Source organism: Mesoplodon bidens, assembly GCF_964165515.1.
Source record: "Mesoplodon bidens genome assembly, chromosome: 4".
NCBI classification, from domain to species: Eukaryota; Metazoa; Chordata; class Mammalia; order Artiodactyla; family Ziphiidae; genus Mesoplodon; species Mesoplodon bidens.
The window spans coordinates 31,731,496-31,756,714 of NC_138160.1; the positions used below are offsets into that span (position 1 = coordinate 31,731,496).

The 25,219-nt window shown below is 36.3% G+C and overlaps 1 protein-coding gene across 2 annotated transcripts in view; it reads left to right on the top strand.

Moving 5' to 3' along the window:
• Positions 1 to 25,219, top strand: part of WDR70 (WD repeat domain 70) — a 316,067-nt gene that overhangs the window by 117,688 nt on the left and 173,160 nt on the right. For both annotated transcript variants that reach the window (XM_081231053.1, XM_081231052.1), the window contains exon 9: positions 7,087 to 7,163. In XM_081231053.1, the coding sequence (XP_081087179.1) occupies positions 7,087 to 7,163 (77 nt within the window). The remainder of the gene's footprint in view (positions 1 to 7,086; positions 7,164 to 25,219) is intronic.

A 25,219-nucleotide genomic window follows, 5' to 3' on the forward strand; every position in this document is an offset into this window, starting at 1 on the left:
ACTTATACACCCCCTAGACACTCACACGCATATGTATATGCACATACATAAAAATTATGTATGTGTGTTTAATTTCCCCCAACTTTTGAAAACAAGTTGCAAACATCATGCTCCTTTGCTCTTAAATTCTTTAGTGTGGTGTTCCTAATAACATTACATTTTTTTATATAACCATGAATTTAATGTTGATGAAATACTATTTAATCCATAGTTGATAGTTTCATCAGTTATCTTAATGATCTTGTCCCTAATTATTTTCTCCCCAGTTCAATCATCATGCCTTTTTGTCTCCTTTAATTCGGAATAGTTCCTCTGCCCCGCCCCCCCCTTTTTTTCACTTTGATATTTTTGAAGACTGTAAGCCAGTTGTTTTGTAAAATGTAGAATTTGATTTTGCCTGTTTTTTCTCATAATTAGAGTCAGGGTATGCATTTCTAGAAAGATTGACCCACAAATGATATTGTACCCTCCTTACTTCCTCATATCAGAAAGTACATGATGTCAGTTGCATCCCAGTATTGATGATGTAAACTTGGATCACTTGTTAAGATGGAGCCTACCAGATTTCTTCTTCACTATAAAGTTACGATTATCTCTTTGTCATTATATTAAGCCATTTGCAGGGAGATTTTGAGACCATGCAATTACCCTGTGTATTATCAGACTTCCCTCTATTAGTGTTAGCATCCATTGATGGTTCTTGTCTGAATCAGGTATTACTGTCATGATTGCAAACTGATGATTTTTCTAACTCTATAATTTATCTTATATTTATTAGTATTCTATAAGGAAGAGCTTTCTCTTATTTATTTCTTTATTATATTAATATGCATTCAAGGATTCTTATTTTAGTCAGTGGTTTATAATCCATTACTTTATTTATTTTGATGCCCTAATTGTCCCAGGTTTAGCTGGTGGAAGCCTCTCCAACCTACATTTTATCTTTTTAGCATATCCCTGTCATTTTTGCAACACTTTCTTATTTTTTTAGCATAACCAAATATTCTATGTTCATCTTGTACTTTTCCTACATCAGCCCCCAAAACAATCATTTCTCCAAGGAGCCCTGGTTCCTTTAGTGGAGAATGATATTTAGAAACCAGGATATCTGTGCTATGTTTGCTGGGGTGTCATTGTTTCTAGACATTTGCAGCATATAAAGCTAGAGAATAATTTACAAATGTACATTTACCCTTAAATTTACATATACCTATTAAAAACCATGAGTTCATATTGATATCCCCAGTTTCAGTCAAACACCACAAAGTTCGTTCTAGTCTTCCCCTTTTCCACTTTAGTTACTCCCTTCTCCAACAGTGAGAAACTCGACTCCCATTATCTTCAACATATTTCCTCAAATATTGCTTAAATCTTCATTGTATTGAAAGCAGTTTCCGAATTGTTAACGCATACCATTGCAAAAAAAAGATGCAGACATATTAACTGGAATGCAGTATTTATTTACCGTTCTTTTGGTCTTTAGACTGGGAGTATATATTAGTAGTTTCCTAGGACTACTGTAACAGATAACCACACACCTGGTAGCTTAAAACAACGGAAATTTTTTCTTCCACAATTTTGGAGGCCAGAAGTCTGAAATCAAGGTATTGGCATGGCCACGCTCCCACCAACGGCTCTGGAGGAATCATTCCTTGCCTCTTCTAGCCTTTGGTGACTCTAGGCATCCTTGTGGCTGCGAAACTCCAGGCTCTGCTTCCATCTTCACAGAGCCTTTCCTCTTTGTGTCTTCTCCCCTTCTGTCTCTTATAAGGATACTTGAGGATACTTGTTATCAAATTTAGGGCTGACCCAGATATTCAGAGTGACCTTATCTTGAGATGCCTAATTATATCTGAAAATATTCTTTTTCCAAATGAGGTCCATTCACAGGTTCCAGTGATTAGGACGTGGACATATCTTTTGGGGGGGCCACCGTTCAACCCACTACAGGGTGTATAGTTACTTAGGTTATTACCTGCTGTTTATTCTTTCAGTGTATTTGTTATTCATTTGAAATACAGTAGGGTTCATTTGTTTCAGTTTATATTGTTTTAGGTTTTTTCCCATCCTTATTTGTTTATTTATGAATATGTAAAACATTAACACAGGGTCAAGAATCAAATAAGAAGTTAATAGATATAGCACTACGAATTGTGGTGACTATTATCAAGGAAATGAACAGGTTCTCTGGTAGAGAAGAATGGAATGGGCCATATTCACTTAGATAGAGGGCCAGGCAATACTCATTTGAATAAGTGGCATGTAAGCTGAGATTGAAAGAGTGAGAAGAAGCCAGTCACTTAAAAGTGGAAAAAGAGCTTTCCAGCAGATGGAAAAGCATGTGAAAGGCCCCGATGTGGGGAAAGAGTCACATGTATGGGAGGAAATGAAAGAAGACCAGGGGGGTGTGTGCATTCTGGGCAAGAAGGAGCACAAAGTTAGGGAGGTTGTAAAGGAAGCAGGGGCTGGAAGATGTAAGCTTTTGTACACTGTGGAAGGATGTTGGAAAGCCAGTGGAGGATAAAAAGCAGTGGTGTTTTTAGAAGTATATTTTTAAAGGACGATATTGATTGCTTTTTGGGGAGGGGTTACCTTAAACTTTATTTATTTTATTTTTTATTTTTGTATTTTATTTTATTTTTTTATACAGCAGGTTCTTATTAGTTATCTATTTTATACATATTAGTGTGTACATGTCAATCCCAATCTCCCAGTTCATCCCCGCCCCCCCCCCTCCACTTTCTCCCCTTGGTGCCCATATGTCTGTCCTCTAAATTTTTGTCTCTATTTTATTGATTGCTTTGTGGAGCACATTACACAAGAGTAAAAGTAGAGAGACTAGTCACAGGCTTGTCACAGTACATAATAACTGGTGTAGAGACACGAGAAAATGTTGGTTCATATAAGAGTTGTAGTAGTGAAAAAGGAGAAAAGTGGATAGATTTCTGATGTGTTTGGGGTTGAACTGATAGGACTAGCTAGTGGATTAAATCTGGGTAGGTAGAGAGAAGAGAGTTTAGGGGTTACTAGAGTCTTTAAGGTTTACTTCCACGTTTGTAGCTTTAGCAACTAGGAAAGAAGTTTATTGCAAATGAAATGGGCAGTAAGAATCAAGATTTCCCTATTGGGCCTATTATGTTTGAAATGCTTATGACATGCAAATGGAAATGTCAATCAAGTTGATAGTTGAATATACAAGTCTTGAGCTCGGGAGAGGAAAGTGGAATCTCAAACTTCCTATCTAGTCCCTCCAGGCAGTACTTCGGTCCATTCTTTCCTACTGCAGGAAGAGATTCCAGATCTCTGGTCCCTATTTGTACCTTTTTAACATGAACAGAATGTCAGGAGTTGGCCAGATACTATTTGAGGCATTGTGAGCAGCTGGCACTAGAGATGGGTCTCCAGGCCCATGTGTGGGTACTCCAGTTCCAATTCAGTCTTTCCAGAGAGCTACAGTTATTTTCCTTCTAAGTCATTTAAATATGCACATTTTACTACTTTTAATTTAGCTTTATGCTGGACCCTTTCAGAATAAGTGGCCTTGCCATTATTATACTAAAAAATATTAGGTTCTTTTCTGCCCCATCTGAACCTGACTTACAGTATGAGACCACTATAACTTACTTTGATACCTAGGAGGGAATTGTGTGTGTGTGTATGTGTGTGTTTATGTTTGAAATATATACTCTGCGATTGATTTTGTATGTATGTCAGTTTTTGTTTGTTTGTTTGTTTGTTTGTTTTTCTTGCGGTACGCGGGCCTCTCACTGTTGTGGCCTCTCCTGTTGTGGAGCACAGGCTCCAGACGCGCAGGCTCAGCAGCCATGGCTCACGGGCCCAGCCGCTCTGCGGCATGTGGGATCTTCCCGGACCGGGGCACGAACCCGTGTCCCCTGCATCGGCAGGCGGACTCTCAACCACTGTGCCACCAGGGAAGCCCTGTATGTCAGTTTTTATACCAACATCACAGTGTGTTAATTGCAGTGTTTTTGTGGAGCCAGAGGAATCAGGCTCCCTGACTTCAGACTATACTACAAAGCTACAGTAATCAAGACAGTATGCTACTGGCACAAAAACAGAAAGATAGATCATTGAAACAGGATGGAAAGCCCAGAGATAAACCCACACACATACAGTCACTTTATCTTTGACAAAGGAGGCAAGAATATACAAAGGAGAAAATTCAGCCTCTTCAATAAGTGGTGCTGGGAATACTGGACAGCTACATGTAAAAGAATCAAATTAGAATGCTTCCTAACACCATACACACAAAAAAACTCAAAATGGATTAAAAACCTAAATGTAAGGCCAGACACTATCAAACTCTTAGAGGAAAACATAGGGAGAACAGTCTATGACATAAATCACAGCAAGATCCTTTTTGACCCACCTCCTAGAGTAATGGAAGCAAAAACAAAAATAACCAAATGTGACCTAATGAAACTTAAAAGCTTTTGCACAGGGCTTCCCTGGTGGTGCAGTGGTTGAGAGTCTGCCTACCAATGCAGGGGGCACGGATTCGTGCCCCGGTCCAGGAAGATCCTGCATGCCGCAGAGCGGCTGGGCCCGTGAGCCATGGCTGCTGAGCCTGCGCATCCGGAGCCTGTGCTGCACAATGGGAGAGGCTACGATGGTGAGAGGCCCGCGTACTGCAAAAAAAAAAAAAAAAAAAAAAAAAAAGTTTTCAACAGCAAAGGAAACCATAAACAAGATGAAAAGACAACCCTTCGAATGGGAGAAAGTATTTGCAAATGAAGCAACTGACAAAGGATTAATCTCCAAAATATACAAGTAGCTTATGCAGCTCAATATCAAAAACACCCAAACAATCCAATCCAAAAATGGGCAGAAGACAGCAATTCCACTACTGGGCATATACCCTAAGAAAACCATAACTCAAAAAGAGTCATGTACCACAATGTTCATTGCAGCTCTACTTACAATAGCCAGTACATGGATGCAACCTAAGTGTCCATTGACAGATGAATGGATAAAGAAGATGTGGCACATATATACAATGGAATATTACTCAGCCATAAAAAGAAACGAAATTGAGTTATTTGTAGTGAGGTGGATGGACCTAGAGTCTGTCATACAGAGTGAAGTAAGTCAGAAAGAGAAAAACAAATACCTTATGCTAACACATATATATGGAATCTAAAAAAAAAAAAAAAGTAGTTCTGAAGAACTTAGGGGCAGGACGGGAATAAAGGCACAGACCTACTAGAGAATGGACTTGAGGACACGGGGAGGGGGAAGGGTAAGCTGGGATGAAGTGAGAGAGTGGCATGGACTTAACATATACTACCAAATGTAAACTAGATAGCTAGTGGGAAGCAGCCGCATAGCACAGGGAGATCTGCTCAGTGCTTTGTGACCACCTAAAGGGGTGGGATAGGGAGGGTGGGAGGGAGGGGGATGCAAGAGGGAAGAGATATGGGGATATATGTCTATGTATAGCTGATTCGCTTTGTTATAAAGCAGAAACTAGCACACAGTTGTAAAGCAATTACACTCCAATAAAGATGTTAACAAAATAATAATAAATTTAAAAAAAAAGGGCAGAAGACCTAAATAGACATTTCTCCAGAAGACATACAGGTTGCCAAGAAACACATGAAAGGATGCTCAGCATCACTAATCATTAGAGAAATGCAAATCAAAACTACAATGAGGTATCACCTCACACTGGTCAGAATGGCCATCATCACAAAAATCTACAAACAATAAATGCTGGAGAGGGTGTGGAGAAAAGGGAACCCTCTTGCACTGTTGGTGGGAATGTAAATTGATACAGCCACTATGGAGGACGGTATGGAGGTTCCTTAAAAAAACAAAAATAGAACCTACCATATGACCCAGCAATCCCACTACTGGGCATATACCCTGAGAAAACCATAATTCAAAAAGATACATGCCACAACGTTCATTGAAGCACTATTTACAATAGCCAGGACATGGAAGCAACTTAAATGTCCATCAACAGATGAATGAATAAAGAAGAGGTGGCATGTGTATACAATGGAATATTACTCAGCCATAAAAAGGAACAAAATTGAGTTATTTGTAGTGAGGTGGTTGGACCTAGAGACTGTTACACAGAGTGAAGTAAGTCAGAAAGATAAAAACAAATACAGTATGCTAATGCACATATATAGAATCTAAAAAACCGGTACTGATGAACCTACTTGCAGGGCAGGAATAAAGACGCAGACGTAGAGAACAGACTTGAGGACACGGTGGCGGCAGGGGAAGCTAGGATGAAGTGAGAGAGTGGCATGGACATATATACACTACCAAATGTAAAATAGATGGCTATTGGGAAGTAGCTGCATAGCACAGGGAGATCAGCTGGTGCTTTGTGACCATCTAGAGGGGTGGGATAGGGAGAGTGGGAGGGAGATGCAAGAGGGAGGGTATATGGGGATATATGTATACATATAGCTGATTCACTTTGTTGTACAGCAGAAACTAACACAACATTGTAAAGCAATTATACTCCAATAAAGATAAAAATAAATAAATAAAATAATTGCAGTGTTTTTGTATTATGCTCCATCCTGAGTAGGGCTAATCTTCCTGAATCATTTTAAAGATGTTTTTACTTTCTCACATATTTATTCTTACAGATGTATTGTAGAATTAAGATTGTTGACACATTTTCAAGAATGGATTTTTTTTTCCCTATCCTCTTGCTTTTGCCTTGGTTACTTGTAAGTACTTTCTATTCTCCTTAATTCTTTTCCACTGATTTTTTTTCCCATTGTCTTATTGTGGTTTTTCTTTTTGCTTCGTTCCTAAAGAGAGGCTGTCATTTCCCCCTCTTTCTTTTTAAGCACCTGTTATACGTAAGCACTGTACCAATTCCTGGGCAGGAGGGGTTACACGGTGAATTAAAATTAAAATAAACAAAGGAAATAAACAGCATATTATGAAATAAAACTGAAATAAAATATCAGTTTGTAATTAAAATAGTGTGCCTTGGGGAAGACTAAAAAGTTTTAATTTTAAGCATAATTTGTCAGCTTTTGGTTAGTTTGTTTATTTTACATTTTTAAAAGATTTTTTTCCTTTTTTTTTTTTAAGGGTCATACAGCAATGCTTCATACTGGCTCATGGCATCCCAAAATAAAGGGAGAATTTGTGACTTGCTCAAATGATGCGTGAGTACTGTTGATAATTCATCTAATACATTCATATATTTCAGTATTTTCTTGAACCTTTATATTGTAGCAATCTTGCCAGTAAAGTAAGAGATAGAATATTAGTAATCCTGATGTTTATATAGTCTTGTTCTCAACTTTACCTTGAACTTAGCTGACAGTATAAGGTTTGCTTAAACAAATATGGAAGCTGTAGAAATGAGAGTTGGAAGAAATTCAAGTAGAGTTTATTAGGGAGCACAGTGGATCAGATTGATGCTGTTAAGTGGACTCAAATGACTTTAAACTTTGTTACTTTTCATAGTAAAGGCTGATTTTCATCTGAATCTAATAGCTTATATAAATTTGTTTTTTAAATGATGGTTTTTTGGAAGTGACAGCTGAAAAAATTGATTTAATGGTTATTAGATTCTTTTTTCAAAAAAATCAATTAATTAATTAATTAATTTGGCTGTGTTGGGTCTTTGTTGTTGCGTGTGGGGTTTCTCTAGTTGCAGCGAGCGGTGGCTGCTCTTCGTTGCAGTGTGCGGACTTCTCAATGCAGTGGCTTCTCTTGTTGCGGAGCACGGGCTCTAGGTGCATGGGCTTCAGTAGTTGTGGCGTGCGGGCTCAGTAGTTGTGGCTCGTGGGCTCTATAGAGCGCAGGCTCAGTAGTTGTAGCACACGGGCTTTGTTGCTCTGTGGCATGCGGGATCTTTGCAGACCAGGGCTCGAACCTGTGTCCCCTGCATTGGCAGGCGGATTCTTAACCACTGCCCACCAGGGTAGTCCCTATTCAGATTCTTTTACATTAAATTTGTTGGCTTAGGATTCAAGAGTATTACAGGGAATATTTGAGCAGCTTTTTCCTGAATTGTTATGTTGTATGATTCATTTTTAGTATTAAGTGTAGTTCACAAGAATGAGTTATTTGTAATACTACAGAGAGAATTACAATGAAAAATCTTATAAATGAAAATATACAGATGGTGTTACTTAGGTGAAACACATATTTTATTTATTTTTAATCTTTATTGGAGTATAATTGTTTCACAATACCGTGTTAGTTTCTGTTGCACAACAAAGCGAATCAGCCATATGCAAACCCATGTCCCCATATCCCTTCCCCATTGATCCTCCCTCGCATCCTCCCTGTCCCGCCCCTCTAGGTCATTGCAGAGCACTGAACCGATCCCCCTGTGCTGTGCTGCTGCTTCTCAACAGCCAGCTATTTCACATTCGGTAGAGTATACATGTCGATGCTACTCTCACGTCGCCCCAGCTTCACCCCCCCATCCCGTGTCATCAAGTCCGTTCTCTATGTCTACCTCTTTATTCCTGCCGTGGAACTAGGTTCATCCGTACCATTTTTTTTGGTCAGATTCCATATATATGTGTTAGCGTACAGTATTTGTTTTTCTCTTTCTGACTTACTGAAGTCTTTATGACAGGCTGTAAGTCCATTCACCTCACTACAAATAACTCAATTTCGTTTCTTTTTATGGCTGAGTAATATTCCATTGTATACATGTGCCATATCTTCTTGATCCGTTCATCTGTCAATGGACACTCAGGTTGCTTCCATGTCCTGGCTATTGTAAAGAGAGCTACAGTGAACACTGTGGTACATGACTCTTTGAATTATGGTTTTCTCAGGGTATATGCCCAGTAGTGGGATTGCTGGGTCATATGGTAGCTCTATTTTTAGTTTTTTAAGGAACCTCCATACTGTTCTCCATAGTGGCTGTATCAATTTACATTCCTACCAACAGTGCAGGAGGGTTCCCTTTTCTCTACACCCTCTCCAGCATTTATTGTTTCTAGATTTTTGTGATGATGGCCATTCTGACTGGTGTGAGGTGATACCTCATTGTGGTTTCGACTTGCATTTCTCTAATGATTAGTGATGTTGAGCATCCTTTCATGTGTTTGTTGGCAACCTGTATATCTTCTTTGGAGAAATGTCTAGTTAGGTCTTCTGCCCATTTTTGGATTGGGTTGTTTGTTTTTTTGATATTGAGCTGCATGAGCTGCTTGTATATTTTGGAGATTAATCCTTTGTCAATTGCTTCATTTGCAAATACTTTCTCCCATTCTGAGGGTTGTCTTTTGGTCTTGTTTATGGTTTCCTTTGCTGTGCAAAAGCTTTTAAGTTTCATTAGGTCCCATTTTGTTTATTTTTGTTTTTATTTCCATTTCTCTAGGAGGTGGGTCAAAAGGATCTTGCTGTGATTTATGTCATTGAGTGTTCTGCCTATGTTTTCCTCTAAGAGTTTGATAGTGTCTGGCCTTACATTTAGGTCTTTAATCCATTTTGAGTTCATTTTTGTGTGTGGTGTTAGGAAGCATTCTAATTTGATTCTTTTACATGTAGCTGTCCAGTTTTCCCAGCACCACTTATTGAAGAGGCTGTCTTTTCTCCATTGTATTCTCTTGCCTCCTTTATCAAAGATAAGGTGACCATATGTGTGTGGGTTTACCTCTGGGCTTTCTATCCTGTTCCATTGATCTATATTTCTGTTTTTGTGTCAGTACCATACTGTCTTGATTACTGTAGCTTTGTAGTATACTCTGAAGTTCAGGAGCCTGATTCCTGAAGCTCTGTTTTTCTTTCTCAAGATTGCTTTGGCTATTCCGGATCTTTTGTGTTTCCATACAAATTATGAAATTTTTTGTTCTGGTTCTGTGAAAAATGCCATTGGTAGTTTGATAGGGATTGCATTAAATCTGTAGATTGCTTTGGGTAGTAGAGCCATTTTCACAATGTTGATTCTTCCAATCCACAAACATGGTGTATCTCTCCATCTTTTGTATCATCTTTAATTTCTTTCATCGGTGTCTTATAGTTTTCTGCATACAGGTCTTTTGTCTCCTTAGTTAGGTTTATTCCTAGGTATTTTATTCTTTTTGTTGCAGTGGTAATTGGGAGTGTTTTCTTAATTTCACTTTCAGATTTTTCATCATTAGTGTATAGGAATGCTACAGATTTCTGTGCATTACTTTTGTATCCTGCTACTTTACCAGATTCATTAATTAGCTCTAGTAGTTTTCTGGTAGCATCTTTAGAATTCTCTATGTATAGTATCATGTCATCTGCAAACAGCAACAGTTTTCTTTTCCGATTTGGTTTCCTTTTGTGTCTTTTTCTTCTCTGATTGCTGTGGCTAAAACTTCCAAAACTATGTTGAATAATAGTGGTGAGAGTGGGCAACCTTGTCTTCTTGCTGATTCTAGTGGAAACAGTTTCTGTTTTTCACCATGGAGAACGATGTTGCCTGTGGGTTTGTTATATATGGACTTTATTATGTTGAGGAAAGTTCCCTCTATGCCTACTTTCTGGGGAATTTTTATCATAAATGGGTGTTGAATTTTGTCAAATGCTTTTTCTGCATCTTTGAGATTACTGTATGTTCTTTATCCTTCAGTTCATTAATATGATATATCACATTGATTGATTTGCCTATATTGAAGAATCCTTGCCTTCCTGGGATAAATCCCACTTGATCATGGTGTATGATCCTTTTAATGTGCTCTTGGATTCTGTTTGCTGGTGTTTTGTTGAGGATTTCTGCATCTATGTTCATCAGTGATATTGGCCTGTAGTTTTCTGTTTTTGTGACATCTTTGTCTGGTTTGGGTATCAGCGTGATGGTGGCCTCATTGAATGAGTTTGGGAGTGTTCCCCCCTCTGCTATCATTTGGAAGAGTTTGAGAAGGCTAGGTGTTAGCTCTTCTGTAAGTGTTTGATAGAATTCGCCTGGGAAGCCATCTGGTCCTGGGCTTTTGTTTGTTGGAAGATTTTTAATCACAGTTTCAATTTCAGTGCTTGTGATTGGTCTGTTTATATTTTGTATTTCTTCCTGGTTCAGTTGGGAGGGTTGTGCTTTTCTAAGAATTTGTCCATTTCTTCGAGGTTGTCCCTTTTATTGGCATATAGTTGCTTGTAGTAATTTCTCAGGATCCTTTGTATTTCTGCAGTGTCAGTTGTTACTTCTCCTTTTTTTATTTCTAATTCTGTTGATTTGAGTCTTCTCCCTTCTTTTCTTAGTGTGTCTGGCTAATGGTTTATCAATTTTGTTTATCGTCTCAAAGAACCAGCTTTTAATTTCATTGATCTTTGCTATCGTTTCCTTCATTTCTTTTTCATTTATTTCTGATCTGATCTTTATGATTTCTTTCCTTCTGCTGACTTCGGGTTTTTTTTGTTGTTGTTTTTGCTGTTCTTCTCTCTCTAATTGCTTTAGGTTTAAGGTTAGGTTGTTTATTTGAGATGTTTCTTGTTTCTTGAGATAGGATTGTATTGCTATAACCTTCCCTCTTAGAACTGTATCCCATAGGTTTTGGGTCATTGTGTTTTCGTTGTTATTTGTTTCTAGGTATCTTTTGATTTCCTCTTTGATTTCTTCTGTGATCTCTTGGTTATTTAGTAGCATATTGTTTAACCTCCATGTGTGTGTACTTTTTACAGTTTTTTTCCTTTAATTGATATCTAGTCTCATAGCATTGTGGTCAGAAAAGTTACTTGATACCATTTCAGTTTCCTTAAATGTACCAAGGCTTGATTTGTTAGCCAAGATATGATCTATCCTGGGGAACATTGGTACAGTTTTTGTCAGAGAATGCTTTGCCTGTGTTCTGTTCTAGGAGTTTTATCAAGTCTTGCTTATATTCAAGTCTTTAAGCCATTTTGAGTTTATTTTTGTGTATGGTGTAAGGGAATGTTCTAACTTTATTGATTTACATGCGCTGTCCAGCTTTCTCAATACCACTTGCTGAAGAGTCTGTGTTTTCTTCATTGTATATTCTTGCCTCCTTTTTCGAAGATTAGTTGACCGAAGGTGTGTAGATTTATTTCTGGGCTCTCTAATCTTTTCCATTGATCTGCATGTCTGTTTTTTTGCCAATACCATGATGTAGCTTTATAGTATTGTCTGAAGTCTGGGAGGGTTATGCCTCCAGGTTTGTTCTTTTTCCTCAGTATTGCTTTGTATTCCTGCTGTTTTAAGCCATTGAATTTTGAAAATGTTTTGTTATGCAGCAGTTGTTAACTGACACAGATGATATTATTGCTTCATGTTATGTGGAATCATGGTTATATAGAAGAATGTGTTTGTTCTTAGAAGATACCAGCTAGTGAATTTAGGTGTGAAGTATCATGAGGTATGCAACTTACTTTTAAATGGTATAACAAAAATAAAAAGTGCATTTGTGTATATTTTTTTTTGTGTGTGTATGAATATATGTATGGAAAGAGAGAGACTGAGTATATAGATGTGACAAAATGAATGTTAGTGTATATGGTGTTTATTGGAAAAGGTATATGGGTGTTTATTGTAGTATTGTTTTAACTTTTTTGTAGCTTTGAACCTTTTCCAAATAAAAAGTTGGGAGGATCTTCTTAATATTGGCTTATGTGGAAGTCATCCATTCCACCCCCAATCTAAAAGTTGAATATAAGATGGGTAAAAAGGGTAGTGGGGATTATAGTTCGTTGTACTCCACTTAAGTTTTTTCTTGGACAGTTTTTCAGTGTATTTTAATTTTCTGCATATCAGTGCTGATTAAACTGTGAGAACCTAGTGATTAGGGACTGTAGCAGGATTTCCTAAGCTTGTTCCTGGTAATGCTAGTACCTGTAGTGTGTCCATGGAGAAAGGGTTCCTTTGTCTTTCCCTTGGAGAGTTATAGTGCCAAGGACTAGATATCCTGAGAAGTATATTAACGAAAGAAAACAGCATTTTCTGGGCTTCCCTGGTGGCGCAGTGGTTAAGAATCTGCCTGCCAGTGCAAGAGACACGGGTTTGAGCCCTGACCCGCAAAGATCCCACATGCCGTGGAGCAGCTAAGCCTGTGCTCCACAACTACTGAGCCTGAGCTCTAGAGCCTGCAAGCCACAACTACTAAAGCCTGCTTGCCTAGAGCCTGTGCTCTGCAACAAGAGAAGCCACCGCAATGAGCAGCCCACGCACCACAAGGAAGAGTAGCCCCCGCTCGCCACAACTAGCAAAAGCCCACACACAACAACAAAGACCCCACACAGCCAAAAATAAATAAGATAAATAAATAAATTTATTAAAAAAAAAAAGAACTCAAAAAGCTGTAAAATTGGCCTACACATGTGAAGACTTTCTGAGGCATGTTATACCATGGTGTAGTAATGTATAAATTATGAAAATGTTAAATTATATTCAAAACACCTAGAAATAAAAGGAAGCTAATATATTTTTTAAGTTTCCCAAAAAGATATTTAAATAGAAAAAAAAACCTTTGGGCTATAGAAAAGTTTAATTTTCTGAGATCCATTTATGTAAATCATCATTCCTTGGAGAATTTTATAATTATATTTACATATGTTATTGATTATTAAAGTCAAGTCAAATATGCCTAGCAGCCTTCCAGCAAAAGCCTGTAAGACTCAGTGGTAAATTAGCTGCTCAAGGTCATGATGAGTGGTGGAGTACCCAAGTTCCTCTTGGTCTGGAAAGTGCATTCTCTTTCTATTATGCCATGCCAGAATTCACCAAGAATTTTAATTGGTATTGTGCATCTTTATAAGCTGCAACAAAATAAAAAAAGATTTATAATTTACTGAATCCCACCATGAAAAGCATTTGCTGGTGGCAACCTTAATTTCCCAAAGTATATTCCTGGGAGCACTAGGCACAGAGTGTAAATGATGTTGTTGGCTGTGGGAGAGAGAGGGAGTTGTATCACTATGGCTGGAAAATGCTGTTTTCTTTTTTTCTAATATATAGATTTATTTATTTATTTATTTTTGGCTGTGTTGGGTCTTCTTTGCTGCACGTGGGCATTCTCTAGTTGTGGTGAGCAGGGGCTACTCTTTGTTGCAATGTGCAGGCTTCTCATTGTCATGGCTTCTCTTGTTGCGGAGCATGGGCTCCAGGCTCACAGGCTTCAGTAGTTGTGGCACACGGGCTTAGTTGTTCCGCAGCATGTGGGATCTTCCTGGACCAGGGTTCGAATCCGTGTCCCCTTCATTGGCAGGCAGATTCTTAACCACTGCGCCACCAGGCAAGTCCCAAGTTTTATTTTTTAAATAGCATTAATTTTTGCCATCTCTGGCAGCTAGGACACTTTTTCTTGCTTACTTTCTGATTCTGGGCAGAGTTTTATACTGTCCATGCTGCCACATAAGTAATGGTTCTTTTTGGGTGATCCCATTATAGAAACAGAAAGTGTCCTGTTTTCAGATTTTAACTAAAGTTATTGTGGTGATCATTTTGCAGTAGGTACAGGTATTGAATCATTGTGTTGTACACTTGAAACTAATATAATGTTATATGTCAGTTATACCTCAATTAAAAAAGAAAATATACTGTTTAGATCTTGTTTTTACACTATCTGACATTGCTTTTATCTAACTTATTTCTTTGATCTTTTTATCTAATTCTAATTATTCTAATTATACCAGCATTTGTAAAATTAATAGCTTTTATTTTATTTTCACTGTGTGGGTAATTAAAAATATGTCTATATATTTTAAAGCATTTGTTATAGAAATTTTACATGAAACAATAACTTCTTTGAATGATTAATGGGATTTAGGGTTTAGCTGTCAGTAGAACCTAAATGCCAAAAATGTTCCTATTCAAACTTTCTGAGTGTGGTGAAATATGCTTATAATAAAAGACATAATTTATTCAGACACTTTTTAAAGCTCTTTTTCTTCATGAGTTCTGAGAGTAATGAGAATCTATTCTGAAATTACTGCTGTAATTGAGATGTGCACATTTTGGTGTTAGTTTGATTTAGCTTTTATTGACAAGCTTTTTCTGTAGGCTTGAACGGAAAAAATATAAATCTTTTAATTTTATCATAAATTCATTTGGTTCATATAAGTTCATTCCTCTCAAAATAGTTTCCTTTTACTCAGCTCTATTTTATTTCTATTTATATTGAGAAAAGACACAGTAGGTAAAAAGTCTATAAGATTTTAAAATAATAATAATAGCTCACTGCAGAGCTACCAGTACAAATTCTTTAAAAGATTAGGTTTAGAACTTAAAATTAGGGTTTATGATTGTGGTTGGGCTCTAAATATCACCATTCACCATTTTATGTGGATTAATTTGTCACACAGACTGTGGTTGGGTTTTTGTTTTTTGTTGGTAATCAATTGTATTTTAAACAGAATATGTCAGTGTTCTCAATTCCTATCATGAAACATAATACAATGAAACACAAAATCCTGGAAATGTATCTTAATGGGAAAATGAAATTAACAGTTATTGAGAACCATGCAGTATTTGGAGCTCTAGAACTAGTTTTCTCTTAGGAATTGGTAAGAGCATAAAATAGGGCATTAGTTAACCAGTTGTTTTAAAGTGACTTGAAAACAACTCACCAAAAACAGTCTAGATATTTATTAAGTATATTTTGATCTTGTGGTGATTGAAAGTAATTGGATGCTGGTCTGAAGAAGTCAGCACTAGACGCAGAGGAGAAGTTTCACACATAATTTTACAGATGAATTATATGTTACTCTGTTAACTGGTGACATGGTTTGGCTCACTAAAAAACCCGATAATGTAATTTTTCAAAAAACTATAGCACAATTTTTTAGTGTTATTAATAAAACAGATGCAGAACTAAATAACCTTTTATATTCTTCTTTTTAAAGCTCAGATATAATGTCATTTATATTTTGTAACTCAAAATAAGCTAATAAAATATTACTGGGGGAGTTAAACTTACTCAACAGTCAAGAGTTATTTATAATTAAGCATTTTAATTTTATATAATTTAAATTTTTAAGCTCCTGTTATGCTTGAATAGCCTTTGTTTGATTTATAGTTTTCCTAGCACTTTCTACTTAGATAATATTTTTTGTCATATGTTTACAGTATAAAACTTCACCTTATGTCTCTAGGAATTATATAAAAATTTAATGTCACATTATCCTTGATTTAAGTTTTATGTAATTTTTATACAAAATGTTGCTCATGTGCACTGTATTGCCATACGTAAGAAGGGTAAGATGTTCATACCTTTAAAAATGTTGGCAGAAAGTTTGATAAAGTCCATGTTTATGTTTTACTTTATTTGCACACTTTTCACAGATGTTAATCTGTAGCTTGTTTTGGCTAAGGGAATATCAGTGCTGAACAGTAATTTCTATGTGGGGATTATAAATGGTGAGGGATGCTTTTTAGTATTTTCTTTATCTTGAAATCCATAAGAAAAACATTGTTAATTTCACTAGTACATCTCTGTTACATCAGTTCAATTTTTTAAATATTTGTTTATTTATTCACTTATATGTTTATTTTTAAAGGGAATATGGGTGTTTCCAAATGTTGAAGAGTATACTTGTTTACTGGCATCCCTAGGTTAACTGAGTATTTGATGGAAGGTGGTTTGAATTTCTTCTGGGGATTTCTAGGCCAGGCAAGGTAGCGTCAATACAACTGGTGCACTCCATGCGTGACTGAATGGGCCTGTATGTATGACTAATGTACCAGTATTCTTATGGTATGTGATGGCCCTCTTGGCCATTTATGGAGTAGTTGTTTATGAAGAATATTGTTCCTGTGAAAAACTGATGAATTGCATTTAGTTGCAGGAATGGGAATAGATGTTTCCGTAGCTTGCATTTTTGCTCTTCTTGAAACTCATAATTCAAATGAAAATGTTTATTTTGAGTCTCTGACTTTTTCTGAAAGTCTTGGCTACAAGCGATTTTTCCTTTTTGTATTATGCTTTCCATTTTTTCCCTAAGCTTCTGTGACTACGTGACAAATGTAGATGTATACTGTTTCTGAATCCCTTGTTTTCTCTTGTGTTGTATAAGCCTGTTGAATCCATTCCCAACTTTGAAAACGTTGTCACCTCATCTTTTTAGTTTCATATTGACAGAGTTGATGAAGTTAGGATGGCATGTTATCAGGCACTTTGCTACGAGGTGTGAATAATGAGTTGACTTTTTCTGTTGCTTCTTTTTAAATCTTATAAGTTTATATGACTTGTAGAACTATTTCTGTCTTATAAAGTATCCTTTCTTGTGATGGTACTTCTAAAATTTGTCTTGATGAAAATGTTGAATTTGTTACTGCTTTTTAAAAAGGCTCCAAGTGAAAATAGTTTATTCTTCTCTTGGTAACACTTTGCTGTTATTATAATAGTAATAAAATCAAGTAGAATATAAAGTAGAAATATCTCATAAATTGTTAATTACAAGCTTCCCTTTGATTCATGTTTCCTTAATGGGCTGTGTTCTATTAATTTGAATAAAACAAATGATATTGTTGGAAACTTGTACTAACTTATCTATAAATAGAGCTAGCACAGACTTGTTTAACAACACTTCATGTGGTCATTACATTCTTGCAATAACACTCTGTGTTTTCATGGAGGAAATAAGGCTCACTGATGACATTTTTTCCAACAAAAATTTGGCTACATAGCTTTATCTCTGCATAGAATAACTGAAGAGGTAGAGCGGCTTCTGGTTTATATCACATAACTATGTTGTAGGTAGCGTTCTTTATCTTTCCTAGGCGGTTTTACTTATATGCCCCAAATAGGCTGAAGATTCTGATTCTTGTTCATAACGCATTACATAATTTATTTTTTCACAGAAAAATATATCCTTTGCAAACACAACTTTCAGCATTCTTAATTCCATTGTGCTCTTGTAAGATCATTTTGTCTATCAACCAGCAAATATTTATTGACAACCCCCTGCGTGCTCAGGCTCACCTAGACTTTGTGGGTAAATAAAGCAGTTCCTGCTCTTGTAGAATTTAAAATACAGTGAAGAGATAGACATTTGAAACTACTTATGAATAGTTAAGTAAATAATTATGCATGTAAAATGCTGTGAAGGAACAATATATGAGGAAGACCTAAAGCATACTGGAGAAAAAACATTTATGAGGTTGTGATGTTTAAGCTGAGATGTGAAAGATGAATGGTCATTGAAAAGAGGGGGATGCCATCCCAGACAGAGGAAACATCATATTAAAATGCCTGTTATAGGAACTGAGAGAAATCCAGCATCACTAAAGCACAGCGAGCAAGATGGAGAGCAGCATGAGATGAATTTGCTTAAGTAGGTGGGGGCCGAATCATGCAGGGCCTTACAGACCATGTTGAACACATTTGGATTTTATTCCAAGGACAACTACAAGAGGTTAAAGGATTTTAAGCAGGGGAGTGACACAGTCAGATTTACATTAAAATGAATTACCCTAACATCTCTATGGAATAAATTGGATGGGTGAAGATCAGGGCAGTTGTAACCATACTCTAAGAATTTTATAATGAGTGGCTTTCATTCTGTTAGGTCAGTGATTCTTTTTTTTGCTTTTAGGATTTTCATACATGAAACATACTCCCATCAGTAACACTGCTCATCATTTGTAGTGAATCTAATCTCCATCCATATGCTACCCACACCTCAGGTGAGAATCACTGAGCTAGTCCAGCTCTTACCTGATAGGAAAACTGACGTTGAGAGAAGTGACTTAGACAAGGTCACGTAGGTAGTTAGCCAATGGCAGAGCAAGCACTTCAACCCACAGTTGAGACAATCTTCCAGAGCCCTTTTCACATAATTTTTCTTAGATTTAGGAAACTAGCATCATCAATTAGAATGTATTTACTATGCACTGTGGGTTGGCTATTGGACAACAAAATATATGTATGTAGCAAATTCTCTAATATAAAGATATAGTGTAGGAGATATAATGATGAATGAAACAGTGGTTTGCAATGGCAGTTTCATAGTGTGATCCAGGGACCTTTGGAGGTCTCTGAGATCTTTTTGCTGCTCTGCAAGGTCAGAACTATTTTCATAAAAATGGTAAGGCATAATTTGGCTTTTTTCACTGGGTTGACATTTGCACTGATGACACCAAAGCAGTGGTGGGTAAAACCCCTGGTATCTTGGCCTTAATCAAGGCAGTGGTACCAAACTGCATGAGTAATCATTGTATTTACTGCCATACATTCATAATTTTTTTTTAAATGCCAGTTTTACATAAGGATGTCCTTGATGAAGCAGTAAAAATCATTAGTTTTATGAAATCTTAACACTTGAGTACATGTCTTTACTGTTCTCTATGCCAAAATGGGAATGGCATATAAAGCACTTCTGCTGCATACCAAAACATGATTGTTTGAAGGAAAAGCACTTGCATGATTGAGTTGTGAGCCAACTTTCTTTTTCATAGAACACCATTTTTACTTGTAAGAACTGTCAACAGACAAATTATGATTATTCAGACTGGATATTTGGCAGACATTTTATTTAAAAAAATGAACAAAGTCACTGTTATTTTAATGAAAACAACTGACAGATTTGTGTCCAATGATGAAATTTGAGTTTTCAGGTAAAACGTAGAACATTGGAAATTTTAAAATATTTCTTTGAGCTTGACAGCTTCTTAGTACTTAAAGGGTTTCTGTTTTGTTTTGTTTTGTTTTGACAAAATCAGTTGTATTAATGAGTATGTTTTTCTGGTTTTTTTTTTTTTTACAACTGTTTAATGAAATATATCAACATTTTGAAGATTTTCATAGCCTGCATGATTTGGCTCCCACCTAATTAAATATTTTTTAAGTGACCAGTGCATGATGTTATAGAAAGGATCTCTGCAAAGTTTAAGATAGACCTATATATTTTAATGTAAGAGTGTGTAAAGTGTATTGACTGAGTTTCAGATTCCACATTGCAGCTAACTTTTAAGAAAGTACCCACTGGTTGAATTTTGGTGCAGTATTGAAGAATATCCACAACTATCTGAAAAGGCTATTAAAATACTCCTTTTCCCCACTGCATACCTGTGTGATGGATTTCCCTTCATGTGGTTTAACAAGAACAGCATATTGTAACAGATTGAATACAGAAGTGCTAAGTACTGTCCTCTACTAAAGTCACACTTCAAAGTGATTTGCAAAAATGTAGAATAGTGCTACATTTCTTACTATTTTTGTTTGTTTCCTTTGGAAATAAATTGTTATATTTTCATGTGACATTTTTGTTTATATATATTTTTCATAAAAACATGCTAATATATAAGTTTGTTAATATTCTCTCTCTCTCTTTTTTTTTTTTTTTTGGCTGCGCAGCTTGCGGGATCTCAGTTCAGTGACCAGGGATTGAACCCGGGCCAAGGCAGTGAAAGCCCAGAATCCTAACCACTAGGCCACCAGGGAACTCTCTGAGTTTGTTGATAGTCTTAATTGAGTCAATAGATATTTTAAAACTTTGTGCTGTTGTGGTAAACATCTATAGGTAGGACACATATAAAGAAAAGCTCCTTGGGGGTATGTGGACATTTTAATGTCTGCTAATGCAATTTTATTAAATTGCCATCCATACCAGCTTTTAAAGGATTTCTTTGTCATAACACTTAGTTTAATTCTACTTGTGGAATGCAGTTAAAAGTTCTGTATTTACTATATTTTAAAAAGATATGTAACTCAGCATTTTTGGCAGCTCATATTGAGCTTCTCCAGTTAGTACAGTCTATCTTAGTATATTAGCATTGGCAGAGAAAGCTATGTGTATCTTCAAAGCTCAGTGTTTTTTCATGTCACCCAGAGAATTTACAAAATATATATTTGTGCAATTTCGTAGGCTTGTTGCAAGTTTTAAATGTGGTAATATATGGAAAGCATAGTTCTTGGCACATAGTTGGTGCTCAATACAAGTTTACTTCCATTCTGGGCTTTTTATTTTCTTCAACCAAATGTGTTTAAAATATACAAGGCCAAGTTTGTTGTTACTGTAATGCAAAGCTTGGACCATAAATTAATTCAACATCTGTCATCTACTACCTGTGAGAGCTTGGGCAACATACTTGCCCTTCCTGGACCAGTGTCTTCATCTGTAAAATAAAAGTCTTAGGCTGCATTAATTTAATTCTGCCCTTTCAATAAGCACCAGTTATCTATGTGAAGAACAATTCTAAAATTAAACTACAGAGAAGTATATGCCAATACTAAATAGGCTTTGATTAGGAAAGAGGAGTGAAAGCAGTGGGTAGTGTAAAAATAGTTACCAACGTGACTGTCCACTGTGGGAATGCACGAAGAAGAGGCAAAAAGGGAGTCATACAGAAATGAAACAGATGATACCGATTTGCATTTGGAGGATCTTTTCTCCACAGGCCAGAGCTAAGAAATTTTCTTCAGTTAAGCTCAGCAAATATTTATTTTATATCCATTGTTGTGGGTCAGGAGCTGCATTAGGCACCATGCTTTGAGCTGAATGCACAGAGATGAATACAACATGGTCCTCACTCTCCAGGGTGCTTCCCAGGCTCCCAGGATCATTGGGCACCCATAACACTATGATTTGCAGCAAGGGCATGGGAGTGGCTCATTCTGGATTGTTCTTCAGAGGTACATGAAGCTCTGTTTGCTAGGAAACATGGATCCCATAATGGAAGAACATAGTTTTCCTCTAGTTACGTTTCAGCCTGAGCCTTGGTTCAGACTCACCTGGGAAAGAGAAAGTTTTTTCCAGAGATGATGGTGCTTGAGTCTTCAGTAAGTTGTAGTATCAATCACTGGATCATTTCCAATTTCAAAATAACCCCAACCTCTGCTTTCATGAAAACTACTTCAAACCAACAGAGTGGACCCCAAGAGTTGGTGTTTCTTATACGTGTTATGGGCCAGGAGCTTTATATACTGTCTCCCTTAATCCTCACAGCACTGGCTCGAAGAAGAAAGTGACTCACTAGGTCACACATCTATTTAGAGGTGGAGTAGGGATTGGACCTCATGCCTGGGTCCATTATACCACATACCCTCGCTAGCTTTAGTTATCTTAAGCCCACAATCATCTGTATCCTGTTTACTATATCTTCCTTCAGAATAGATGGTTGCATGGTAAAGCTGATCCTGGGGTAGTGCAGTGTGTTCCAGACTCCATTGTGAGACTCCTTTTGGGTCATGACCAGCAGTTTTTACAAAATAAAATCAAGTAGAAATTGTTATACTGTGTCACGGTTAGTACTGTTCTGTTTCAGTTGTAGGTGTTGGAGGGTAAGTGGGTGTGTGAATGTGTGGGTCTTAGCATAAGGTATTTCCTGCTATGGGAAAGTCACTCCCTGTTTCAGTATAGGACATGATCACAACTTCACCATTGTGTCTTTTCTCCAGGCTTTGAAAATATTCCATATTGCTTTTAGTTACAAGGCAGTAAAATGTAGTTCTCAGCTTGGACCCTGAAGCCAGACTATGCAGGTTTGAATCCAGACCATGCCATATACAGTGACTCTTGGCAAGTTATTTCATGTCTCCGTGCCTCTGCTTTGTCTTCTGTAAAATGGGGTTGTGTGAACGTTAAATGAATTTATATACCTGAAGTGCTTAGGATAGTGTTCATCTCATGGTAGCACTCCGTAAGTTATCTGCTGTTATTATTGTTGTTATTGTTAATGTTGTTGAAAGGTTTATATCTCTCTCAGAGGGATTATGGACATATTGACTTAACAACAGCTTTCCACAGAAGACAGTTGATTCAGATGGTTAATTAATTTATTGCAAACTTTTCATATGCTACAAGAATGCTAACTTTGCCACTGTTTTAGTACAATTCTCCCTTTGTTTATACACTGGGATTGTTTTTATTTGGCTAACACCACAAAGACAGCTACTAAGTAATGTACCTGTTTAAGAGTTATTGTGGAAAATAGTGAGCATGACTGTACCAGATCTTGGCCTGTGAAGAACTGGCTGTCTTTATTGGCTGATTTAATCTTGGTCATAGTCCAGCATTGCTGGCTCATAAAATCTATGTTTATGCCCTGGCCCACTATGTTATAGAGTACTAAATAAGTACTATACCTAGGCCCATCTGCCTCAAGCTCTGTGGCAGATTTGGAGTAAGATGTTTGGTGATCAGGGAAAGCTTCACAAAGGAAATAATGTTTGAGTTGAGGGTTGAATATTTGAGTTGAAGTCTTCTAGGAAAGTAGTTAAAGGAAAATAATTCCAGGCACCAGTAAGATTTCATACCAAACTCTGAAGCCCAGATGTCTTAAAATAGTCACAGAAAGGAAGAATAAGCAGAAACAGTGAACAGAAGAAACTCTAGGCTGTTGTCTTCTAGGTTATCAATTACAGATTTTTATAAAAACTTCCTGGAAAAAAATAACCAAAGGTTAAATATGTGTTATAGAATTATTTGTATTATTTCAAATTATATTTTTTATATAACCAACCTTATAGTGAATAGTTAGTGACATTTTATTATGATGATCATTGATAGAATATTCTTTTGTTTATAGAATTGTGTGCTTTACCTCTTTTCTTCTTAGCTTCCATTAGCAGGTACCACCTAATGGCAGCCGGTAGAATTGTGGGCAATAAATGCATTGGAAAAATTCATGACTTAGCAGGAAAAGCCCAACCCAGTTCACGGAATAATTAGTGCATATAATGTAGTGATATGAGTTAATCTTTTTTCATAGATCCCTGGGGTGAGCATGTTGTAGAGGATGGGAGCCAACTGCCAATATCTTTATATCCAAATTAGTATTATATTAGGAAGTGTATATCGTTGAGGGATTACACAGGATTTAATATTTTTATTTTCTTTTTGAATTATATATTAGAAATGAAATCATTGAGATTTTGTTTTTAGACACAACCTGAATAACTTCCAAAAGAAAAGATCAGTTAACTTAAATTGACTCGAAGTATATGATCAGCCAGCATGAAAAGAAGTTAGCTGTTGTTTCAAAACAGCAGAACTAGTGCTTGACATTTATAAAGTTCATTTTTAAAAAAGCTTAACAAAATCACTCATGGTAATGACCACCCAAGTAGCTTTTATAATTAATGCTGATGGGCCTTGAAGAGCATTGGCAAGGCACTGAGCCTGAAGATCACAATGAGTTTACCAAATATGGGTTATTTATTCTTCTTAGATAGTTTACAGAGACTAGGATTTCTGCAAAACACTGTTTTTGTATGGGAATAATAGCCAATGTTATTGAATGCTTGCTATGTGCCAGATGCACTCTTCTAAACACTTTGTATGTATTAACTCATTTAATTCTCTTGCAACAAGACACGTTGGGCAATTACAAGATCCCTTCTTCTCTTACCTACTTTTTGTGTAGGAATATGAAATCATTGCTTTGTTCTGGAGATTCACTTTGACAAAGGCTGGGAGGTGCTATAGTCTTAGTGGTAAGAGGAATGTTTCGAATTTGTAATAGTGTCAGTGGTGAGTCTTTGGTAGTTATATAGTTTCAATGTTAAGCATCTTCTAATAAGAATTTTATTTTGGTTTATGATAATTCTAAGTATTTTATTAAATAAACATATTTCCCATGAGTAATCCATACATTAAATAATCTACCCCAAAAGAGTTGACTATATAATAAAAAAATGAATTATTTACATTTCCATTGTGTGAACATTTAATTTAGATACCTTTTGGAATTTATTTTGAAATATATTATGTATATTAATTTATAATCATATTTATTTCTTAACATTAATAATATTCTTAATACAATTCCTATAAGCACTAGCATGACCACTCTATTTCACTCTAAGTATGTCAAATCCATGGGCTATTCGAGTTCCATTAATAGTAATATTCTATAAGAATTTCAGTCATTTTTAGATGGAAAGAAAGCCCTTTGGAATGTCAAATTTAAAATAGATATTAGACATTTATTTAGGAGTGCTTACTATGATGTAACCCATCTAGATTTTCTGACAGCTTCCTGTTTACTTTTTAAAGCTACAGTATTGCATGTAGTTGCCATGTTAATATCTGTTGGCCCTAAATTTTTTGTTTTGAACTCAGCATATTTACTATTTTCCTTTGCTTCTTAAATATCCCCTCCTTGGTGGAAGTTTATTTCCCTCTTCTTCCTTGTCTACCAGCCATCTGTGTTATTCATAGAGATAAGTTTAAATTCCTCTATAGAGAAAAGTAGGTGGCTCCACAGTGATCTCATTCTTAGGCTAGTAAGCCTAGTTTTGTTGCTTCTTTTTTTTTTTCCTTATACCTGCCACCACCCTACCCTTAGCTAGAATATTAATAATTTTTCTTTCTTTGATACGTATAATTATGTGTATTC